General features: G+C 43.9%; 1 protein-coding gene across 2 annotated transcripts; it reads left to right on the plus strand.

Annotated features, from left to right (window-relative positions):
* Nucleotides 1-3,871: 3,871 nt before the first annotated feature.
* On the plus strand, nucleotides 3,872-9,445 carry lipg (lipase, endothelial). Of its 2 annotated transcripts, none has more exons than XM_030371111.1 (10): nucleotides 3,872-4,247; nucleotides 5,115-5,305; nucleotides 5,501-5,680; nucleotides 6,696-6,807; nucleotides 6,922-7,140; nucleotides 7,377-7,619; nucleotides 7,739-7,859; nucleotides 7,956-8,171; nucleotides 8,588-8,686; nucleotides 8,813-9,445. In XM_030371111.1, exons 1-10 carry the CDS (start codon nucleotides 4,172-4,174, stop codon nucleotides 8,823-8,825), a joined length of 1,470 nt encoding a protein of 489 aa, XP_030226971.1. In that variant the 5' UTR covers nucleotides 3,872-4,171; the 3' UTR covers nucleotides 8,826-9,445. The 2 variants fall into 2 exon arrangements, with proteins under 2 accessions (XP_030226971.1, XP_030226970.1); XM_030371110.1 differs by lacking the exon at nucleotides 3,872-4,247 and adding an exon at nucleotides 4,380-4,944.
* Nucleotides 9,446-10,609: the final 1,164 nt, after the last annotated feature.

Below are 10,609 nucleotides of genomic sequence, written 5' to 3' on the forward strand. Positions count from 1 at the left end.
GTTATCGTATATTCTCCCAGAACTAGTAGCTTTGCTGTGAACCCTGCAATAGCAGTTTCAGCGTCTAGCTCCTCCATTTGAGTCTTCAACTGAATCTTCTTGACTTTCAGCTGTGCTTCCAGTTGAGCCTCTTCCAACTGCAGTGCCTGTTTCTTCTTAAGCGCGGCTGCGTGTGCGAGAAGGGCTGCACGGTTAACTTCCTCTTTTCTACGCAGAGACGATGAATGAGATGACGATTTGGATACATACGAGTGTCTACTGCGTACACTTTGTGCTGTGACTGAACTACATTTTTCTAGTACAGCGGATGCACTGTCGTCTGGATCCACATCTTCGGTGGCAGACTCACCTTGCTGTGTCGTCGCGCCACCCGTTGGAGTCACCTGTTCAGTAGCAGCCTGTTCGTCAGCGACCATTGTGTGCTGTCTTGCTTCTATTATCCACTGCTCCAGTTTGGTGAAAAAGTTCTCATACAATGTAAGGCGTGCTAATACACGATTCCTGAGATTCATCTTGAGAAGTTTCTTTTCTAGGGCCTTTGTGGTCAACTTGATCTTTCTTTTTATGTCTAGCTCGACATTGCCTTCATTTTGGTTTCATCCAAATCCAACATTTGAATTGGCTGTTAATGTTAGATAAGTCCCTTGTTATAGCAAACTCTTGCAAACTTCTGAAATCCAGATCAACAGTCCTTTAATCTCAAAACATGTAGAGGTTTTGAAAAGGAGGATTCCTGGGCTGTCTTTATTTCCAGAGTCAAACTCGAGCTTCTTATGGGCTAATATGACTATATCTAGCAATAGCACTTTTTTCAAAAATGTCCTTTCGGACTACTGGCTATACGCACATCTTGGCTATGTTCATTACAATGACAGAATTATCCTTATTTCGTCATGAACAACAAATATGTAGCTATAGTTTATCCAGTAATTTATTTTTCTTCTTTGTGTACTCATCCATCATTGAAAAAGTCGCCTGGAACTCCGGTCGGGTGTACAGCGTGGTCCCCACCGCTAGCTACTTCTTCCGCAGGCTGGCTGGCTTCATCCACTCTAGTCCAGCGCCGCACATCTTCCCTCGGCTTCCATGATGTTCTCTCACCCTCTGCTAACTGTTTTTCTACTTAATGTAGTGGCTAAAGCTCCATCGTTGTGATTAATTGCAATGTTCTTCTTGGAAAGAGGGGTCGAATCCAAAGGAATAGCTTTAAAGAGACTTTATTTGTATAAAGTATTTTCGGTATGGTAAACTGATGCTCTGAAGTAAAGAGAGATTGAAGATGTGTTCTAAGCACGTGCGAGAGTGTTCTCCTAGCTGATCCTAGCCACAAACCCACGTATGTCTAATCGCTGCCGGGAGAGTTCTAATGTTTTCATGGCCAGGTGGGCTTCTTTATGGACTCAGCGAGGACCGGAAGACTTGGAGAGGAACCGGTGTGACGTAATCCTCGGTTTTCCTCGCCTGGTCTGTGATGCTGCCCTCTGTGGCTAAAGTATCTATTGCAGCCATCAGTAATGTCCTGCTTTCCCTTGTGGCTATGTGTAGTATTTACGGCTTATATATTTGGTCCTACCCCCTATTGGTTAAGTGAGAGAAATACAGCTTGTGTTCCTAAAATACGTAACAGTAAATAGCTCTAAACATATTCAGTCACTTAACCACTCTATGACAAAAAGAACGAGGTCTACGCGTGTTTACTGTGTTGAAACGACGGTGGAAAAACAGTGTGTTAGCTCCGTCTTTACTGAATGAAACAAATACAAACAAATACACACAGTTTTACTCTCCCTAAATGCGCAAATCCCTACGTCATAACAGCGCGCTCTAAAGCAACTAATATATCCTATGCATATCTAATAATTCTAAGCAATCAAAGCAAGTACACTAAACAGTTAATAAACTAAAAGGCTAAACTATGCAAAGCAATTAGTCAATCAATATAATAATAAATATAATAATCATCTAAATAATATATTATATCTAAATCTGAGCCGGCACTAACACACACACACACACACACACACACACACACACACACACACACACACACACACACACACACACACACACACACACACACACACACACAAACACACATAAATATTTATATAATCAATTTAAATGCATGGCTGCTTGATAATGGGCTAATAATAGAACATCGTAACCCTTTTAGCTTTTTTATACACATTACACGCTAGACTTGATTAGAAAACTATTATTACCAGTTCAGTGCATATACACACAGTTGCCTATGACCACGTGCCCTATAATGAATAATCCATTATACTCTCATTATCATCATGTGAGTGATACATTCTCTGGGGCGTTGCTAAAATATATAGTCTAAATATATTTCAATAATGTCATGAATGCTACCAAAAATAAAATAAGCAAATGTGTGCTTGGATAACAAAGCAGACTTTTACCAATGTTGTTCCATATGTATGTTTTTCTGCATGTGTTTGTCTTCATGTATGTTTGTTTGCAATATTCTTGTATGTATATTTGTCATTACTCCTTTGAATGTTTTAAAAAAGATGTGGGTCCTTTTCATATCTTTTAATGGCATGTCTTGTCCGGCTTTTGCTTCTAAGTGTTTTAGGGAGCCTTTAACACCTTGGCCAGGGACTAGTGATAAAATTAGCCTCTTGTATATATTTTGGCATTGGTCATGCCATGTGGATTTATTAATTTGCACATTATCTCAAATAAGGAAAACTAAACAAACCTTTTTGTCTATAGCAGATGGAAGAACACCCACTTAGAAAACCCTTAGGCAGCCACACTCTAAGGCAACAACTTATGTTTAATTTATAAAAAATTATGCACACTGTAGCCTCCGGGGAAACTCATTTGGTTACTGAGTCATTGATCATGTAGGCCTAGGCTACTGTCCTAAATGCCAGTTAAACCCATCACATCCATGCCAAACACAAACAAATGCAAAACTTTAGCAATAAAAACATGCAATTAATTTGAGAAAGCCCCTTAACTTATGAATTACAATTGATAAATAAATGTAAAGAATATGGGTTTGGAGGAGTGAGGTAAGTGAGACTTCCTGTTGCGTTAGTAGTGTTCCTGTCCGAGTGTATGTGCGCGTGTGTGTGTGTGTGTGTGTGTGTGTGTGTGTGTGTGTGTGTGTGTGTGTGTGTGTGTGTGTGTGTGTGTGTGTGTGTGTGTGTGTGTGTGTGTGTGTGTGTGTGTGTGTGTACACAAACAGTGGTGTTATTGTAGCTGTCGAGATCCTGCGTGAGCGAACCTATTCTTCCCCTCATCAATTGAAACGGGTCCTAGAGAACATAAGCTCTTGGCTTGGCAGAGTGCCAGGGCGAGGGGACAGTGCTTTCTGACGCGGTGTTTGGAGTGAGGTAACCTTCCCCCCACACACACGCACGCACGCACGCACGCACACACACACACACACACACACACACACACACACACACACACACACACACACACACACACACACACACACACACCGTGTGTGTGTGACACACACACGGGTTCAGAGCCTTTTAAATATTCTCATGAAAGCGAGGAGGCGTACATGTTTCCTACTTATGACAATGGACAAGGGCACGTTATTATTTTACCGCGCTGTAAAACGTAGAAGGTTTCCCGAAAATGTTCACATCGGAAAAGTGAAAATATAAAAGACGTTTGTGGGCATAAAAGAGACATAGGCCTAGAATTGAATAACAATTGAATAGGGAAAATATATTGATCACATCAACTAGTGAGTTCACTGTTGTAAATATTAAGCCTCCCTAAACATTTGCGTCATTCATTTGACGTACGCTCAAGCACAAAAAGATGCAGGGATAGAACACACCCAGTTTTAAGTCTTTGAGGTAGGCGTGAAGCCTTTACTACGAATTCATTCAAGGTTTGCCCCGCCCTGAACGTAAACAAATGGGGGTTTGACCAATAGAATTCAAGAAACATCAGCCGATGATCAGATGACTGCAAGGAGTAACTATTTAAAACTCTAATGAGCCGCTCTCATACAAATGAGTAGCACTGAAGCTCCCACGAAACACACAACCGGCAAACGGTTCCCGGCTGCGGTTCTCAGTCACCTTCCGACACATTTCGAAAGTCTAAGTCATTATCTTACGGAACTCCTTCTCCCATACCCATTGGTGTTTAAGAAACGATTTGCATTATGCTTTCATTTTGGATTTTTATCAGTTGTCTAACGTTAGTTGCGTGTGGACATGGAGAAAATACAGTTATTAAAGGTAAGAAAACGATACTCTTCCTTCTTTGTGGTGGATTGGAAATCAAGGGACAGATTGCCTTGCGTTACCACACATTGAATGAAAATGTCTTATATACGCCGGCATTTGACTAGCATCGGTGATGAATTCTCACTGCTACCGGATTGCTATAGGCTACAGCAGACGTGAATGCTTGTAGATTAATGATCGAAAGTTAAAAGAGGAATCGATCTTTATACCGATTACGTGTCGTTGAAATGCCAACCGAACTGCCAAGACGCATGCACACAACGCCACGTCTGTGTTCCATTTAGATCCGCTGAATCCGCGGTCTCCGCTCACATGCTGCACTACCCGTTCGGTACAATGTATCTGGACTGTCTGGGACTCGTCTACGTGTATAATAGCAGGCCTATACACTGTATTATAGACATTTATATCTGGATTTATAATTTGGTGTGGGCATGGGGTTTTTTAATGTTTGGGCAAGGAAACGTCCACCAGGCGCAACGGGGGTTTTGTAGACCAGAGTGACACCTGAAGTGGCATTTGAATGTGTAATTTATAGCGCTGACTTCAGCTGTGAAAATGATCTCAGGAGGGCTCGTCGTGACAGCTTTTTCCGTGCACTTGCGGATACGGAAGGTGTACGTTACATTGGCAGTAGTAGCACTGGGGCGCTCATGTAGGGAGGCTGTTTGTTTAATGTTTGAAAAAGGTAATTAGTTGGCCATTCAAACATCCAAATTAGGGTGTGTATATAAAGTGCAAAGCAAATATTTGCATTAATAACCGATCTGGGTGACGGCGCTGATGCGTTGAGGGTAGCAGGTGCATTGTTCAGCCCAATTGTCAAATAAACTAACCCCACTGTGTGCGTTGTTTCAGATGGGGAAGAAGCATTTGGGGAAATGTCAACGCCAAACGAATCCCTACATTACCTCATAAAGTACAACATGCGCAAAAGTTTGGATCTGGACCTGGACGGTTGCTACTTGCAGGTTGGCAGGAAGGAATCTCTCCAGGAGTGTGGCTTCAACGCCACAGCCAAGACCATCTTCATCATTCACGGCTGGACGGTAAATACAAATTAATACGAATCGAGCAACAGCCAGCATGACCGGCTTTTCCCCTTTTTGTGTCCTGCGCTATACATCTATTTTTGCTTGTATCTATGGAGAAGAGAGTGAGTGTCTGTAAGGTGTGATTGATCTAGTGGTTGTAGGCCTACAGCTTTCTATGAACACATCCTTTTTTTTTTTTAATGTTCCTAGATGAGCGGACTGTTTGAGAGCTGGATGACCGAGCTGGTCTCTGCTCTGATTCAGCGAGAGACAGAAGCGAACGTGATCATCGTGGACTGGATCTCGTTGGCTCACCAGCTGTACCCAGACGCGGTTAACCACACCCAACGTGTCGGCCTCAGCATCGCACAAATGCTCAACTGGCTTCAGGTAGCCCCCCCCCCCCCGAATATCTGAATCTGGCAACCAGTTTTCTTGCTTGCGTTATTGCTTTGCGAGAGACACTGTGGTTCACCTGCATCTGTCTGTCAAAACATGTTGCGTATCACGGTTAATGGCAGAGAATTGCGAAGCTGTGTTCTGCCAGCCATTAGCACAGAGATTATGGCGCTGTAAAAAATCCTTAAAATCGTTCACGGTTTCCCAACATCAAACCATCTCTTCATTCCTGATTTAAGCATTTCTCTGCTAAGCCTGAAGGGAACCTTCTTTGTTGTTAATTCTATCTTCAGGTGAAGGCCTCAAAGTAGCGGCTGTATAATAGCACCTCAGCCATCATTGGCAATGTAGTCATTAGTGATGGTCAACATGGAGAGTATTTTCCAGACGTTTGGAGGATTATTTATAGTGTACATGGTGTTCATTTCCACCACGGGCGTCTTACGTGGATTACTTTGTGATGAACACGACAACCCTACATTTAGATAGATAGACACTTTATTGATCCCTTGGGAATGCTCCTTCAGGGAAATTCAAAATTCCAGCAGCGGTAGTACAGACATGACGCATAAACAAGAATCATTTTATCCATGAATCAGACATTGGTGGGGGAAGTAGGCTACTTAGCAGTACTGGGATCAGGCCAGCAGCTCTATTCAGTAGCCACGGAAATGGGCCAGGGCACCAATGTTAGAGACGGGTGCTTTGGGCCTGTTGCCACCCAGTTGTAAGCATAAACAAAGAATGTGTTTCATGGCCACGAACTGACAGATGGTGGAGGTGCTGTTGCACGGAAGGAAGAGCGAATAGATATTCGTCCCACATAATTACCCGGACCGAGATTGGCTTGGCTTTCAGTTGGGGGGGGGGGGGGGGGGGGGGGGGGGGCTGGTGTGCTCCCAATTGGCTACAATCCGGCTCTCTCTGTCAGGGTTGGCACCCACGTTGACGACTGCTGATTCTGACGGGCGCTTCACTTATTGTTATGTTTTATGTTAATGTACAGGATGAGCACCAGCTACCTTTGAGCAACGTGCATCTGATTGGCTACAGCCTGGGAGCCCATGTGGCGGGCTACGCCGGGACAAACGTACGGGGAACTCTCGGCCGGATCACAGGTGAGAGACGAACCGAGCCGACTAGAAGAATTGTCGTCTCTTGTTTATGAAGCATGGTGGTGATTGCCGTTGTCATGGTCAAATATGTAACGGTGATGTGTATTGTCCCTCCAGGGCTTGACCCGGCAGGACCCATGTTTGAGGGGGTCGGGGAAGGCAACCGGCTCTCTCCGGACGACGCCGATTTCGTAGACGTCCTGCACACGTACACCCGGGAGGCGTTGGGCGTGAGCATCGGCATCCAGCAGCCAATAGGGGACATCGATATCTACCCCAACGGCGGGGAAGTGCAGCCCGGCTGCAGCCTGGGTGACGTGCTAGCGGTGGCAGGAAGTGAGTGTTGCCGACCGTTGGGGATACTATCGAACCGTTCTATTGTTGCAGGAGAATCGGTTAAGCCCAAACCAGCCCTCCGGTTTGGTTTGAGTGACATGTTTGCCTGTTGCTTGTCAATCGCAGAGGTCACTTCCCTGCCCGGTTCAATGCGTCGTTTTAATAACGCTCCTGATGCCCGGCAGGTTAAACAGACTTTAACCTTCCTCCGATGTTTTTCATTTTTGAACGTACAGATTTCATGGAGGTGATGAAGTGTGAGCACGAGCGCGCCGTGCACCTGTTCGTGGACTCCCTGATGAACAAGGACCACATGAGCTTCGCCTTCCAGTGCACCGGGCCCGACCGCTTCAAGAAGGGCATCTGCCTCAGCTGCAGAAAGAACCGCTGCAACAACATCGGATACAACGCTAAGAAGATGCGCAAGAGGCGCAACAGCAAGATGTACCTGAAGACCCGCGCCGACACACCGTTCGGAGGTGAGCCGGTACAAGCTGATGTTGCCCCTTTTTTGATTATTTCGTACTATGATGCGCATGCTTTCCCTTTATCCCTTTGATCGTGGATAAACCTAACTAGTATCGTCTATACTCTTAAGGTTACCACTACCAGATGAAGATGCACATTTTCAACAGAAATCATTCGGACAACGCGGACCCCACATTCCACGTCAAGTTGTATGGGGCTCACGACGACACAGAAAAACTCTTTGTTGACGTGTGAGTATCTAGGTTTATTTGCCAGTTGTTTTGGTTTTCTGGTGTCCGCAATTGTTCCGCAGATCTGACTTTTCCGTTTATTTTTCCTCCAACCAGCCCTAACGGTGTGGGTCTGAACCTGACCAACACCTTCCTGGTGTTCACTGAGGAGGAGATCGGAGACTTGCTGAACATCACCTTGAGCTGGGAAGCACCATCTGACTCCTGGAACTCTTTCTGGAAGTCCCTCAAGCAGTCCTTCTCGAATAAGACCGCCACACCCGTTCTTGAAGTACGACGGATCCGTGTGAAGGCTGGAGAAACTCAGAAAATGTAAGCCTGGCAGGGTCGCTATAAAACATTACATTAGGTCATTAGGTCCTCTTTTGTCTTACTTTGAAACCTTAACAAGACTTGGCGTTCGATATGAAGAAATCATAATGTGTGTGGGATTGAGCCCCTCCTTTAATAGGCAGGAGACATTCATAATTTAATAAACTCAATAACTGTGGTCTGGCCTCTGACTGGCTGCGTGACGCAAAGGACAGTTTTAAATTAATTAATCTTTGGGGAGAGTTACCAGTCTATTTTATATGTTATAGAATGTGATTTTTATTGATGTAATTGAAATCAATGTTGCAGTGATGACTACAGTCGATGTTATTTTAAGCTAGGTGAGATGTCGCACAATACAAATAATTGATATTATTGGGTATTGTATGTGTAATAAACACCTTTGTTTGCCATAGGTTCACCTTCTGTGCCCACGACAAGACGGAAATATCCCCGGGGGAATCGGTGAGCTTCGGAAAATGTCGTGATGGCTGGGAAGTGAAACCGAGAAAAAGGTAAGGCTTGGTTTATTTATTTTTTACGGTTAGCCCAGATGTTGCATTGGATACATTATATTCTATTTCTATTTGCTTATTTTGGCTGACTGACTCAAACCGTTTCACCTTTGTTCCTTTTAACAGACTGGTTGCATAAAGAACTCTGCTCTTCCAAGAGGCACTGCAGCGTCATAAGGGGACCCAACATGGAACAGCAAGGAGGACTTCCGTCTCCTTATTTGAGCACTTCCGACTCTTTATTTGAGCACTTTCGGAGGAGGAGGAGGAGGATCAGCAAACTGTGGCAGGGGCCATTCTGGCTCCTGGACTGTGAACACGCCAGGATAGTTTCCATTGGTCGCTGTTCATAACAACTCTGGGCTATTCTCCAGCGTTGTAGCCAGACAACGGCAGTGAATGCGGGCCAAACGAGTTTGGTTTGGCCCGGAGGGGGCTTTCAAGATCGTTCCTTTTTATATGAACTAGTGTCAACTTGGCACTGGGGAAGTAGTGTACAGATCAGTGTCAAGAGGACATTCACCGGAAATGTAGTCGCTTTACTGTGTAATCTTTTTAATATTTATTTATGCAGGTTCGATCTGCACGACCAAGTATTTATCAAATGCACACGTGTGTGTGTGTTTGTGTGGGTGTGTGTTTGTGCGTGTTTTCTGCCGAGCGAGATATCAATACACTGTAAATGATATGAATTGTGTGTCATGTGTATTAGGGGATGTGTATATTAAATTTTCATAAATTAAACTTATTTGTACTAACTCTTGGTGTGACGACTTTACTTTCAAAGGGCTTTATTAATCTGCATGTCGATTTAGAATAATGCTCTTCAGTTGTAAGGCGGGGAAGCACTTGACATGGTAATTAAACTATTGTAAGCTAAGTATTTCCTCCTAGGTAGCTGGTTTTGTCAGTGCAGTGGCCAATCTCTCACTCAAACTGTATTTACACGGAAGTAGTTGGGAGTAATTTGATGAGTGTTTATATATAAATTCACCGTAGCTAATTTCCTTCCGGATTTTTGCAGTTGCAGAAGTTCATGCAATTCTACTTTGAACTATAAGATATATTTCCTAGATGTTCAAATTGAATATATCAGCTCATATAAGCTGGGGGTTGTACTCCCTGCTCAGACAGCAACCGCAGTGAGTCAGAGAAAAGGCTCGTTCTAACTAGCAATGTCTCTGAAGCTCAACCTGTAATAAAGTGGCATAAGCAGTGCATTTTTTTCTTTTATTATGACCAACGTGTTTCTGCCGAGTCCTGCGAGCCCTCTCTGAAGGAGCTCATGTTAATGTCAGGCACTGGGAGCACAGCCCAGGGGAGCATGGTATCGGTTGACTGAAATGCTACAGTAGAACCAATAAAAAAAATAAAAAGCTGAAGGTGTTAATTTTGGCAACTGGCGCAACCTACTTGGGCCTTGACATCGATTGAAACGGGTGAAAGGTCTATTGCATCTACCTCGAATCAGTTGGTCGAGAACAAAAGGACAAAGTTAAACCGTTGTATTACCAACCAGACGTTGGTAAACTTGGCATTACAGTGCTGGGATATCATTGAAAAAAGGGTTATGCTTAATGTTCTCAAACGCTCCATGCATGCCCATAGAAAGGGGGGATTCAACGGCAATTACAATCACACACTCGACAGCAGCGTAAGATAGTTGTGTAGCATGCCAAACCAGCCCACTGTAATTATCTGGTAGCTCCAGATAAAAAACCGGTAGCTCCAGAAACCGCTCCTGGTGTAATGAAGTCAGACTATGTAGAGTAAAGTCTTGACACTCACTACATAACTATGCAGGTTATTTAAAATCAAATATGCAATATACAACGCAAAACAGCTTCCATTGATAATATGAATAAGTCTTAAAAACTGAGTCATATTTGGATCCTGAACTAAGCTATGAAAACATTCAGGCCA

The sequence above is a fragment of the Gadus morhua genome, chromosome 11, assembly GCF_902167405.1.
Source record: "Gadus morhua chromosome 11, gadMor3.0, whole genome shotgun sequence".
Classification (NCBI taxonomy): domain Eukaryota; kingdom Metazoa; phylum Chordata; class Actinopteri; order Gadiformes; family Gadidae; genus Gadus; species Gadus morhua.

Coding starts and splice junctions, on each gene's coding strand:
- lipg (XM_030371110.1), top strand. CDS start 4,815: ATGATCTCAGGAGGGCTCGTCGTGACAGCTTTTTCCGTGCACTTGCGG. Junction 5,681..6,695: donor AAATGCTCAACTGGCTTCAG/GTAGCCCCCCCC, acceptor GTTAATGTACAG/GATGAGCACCAGCTACCTTT. Junction 7,141..7,376: donor CGTGCTAGCGGTGGCAGGAA/GTGAGTGTTGCC, acceptor TTGAACGTACAG/ATTTCATGGAGGTGATGAAG.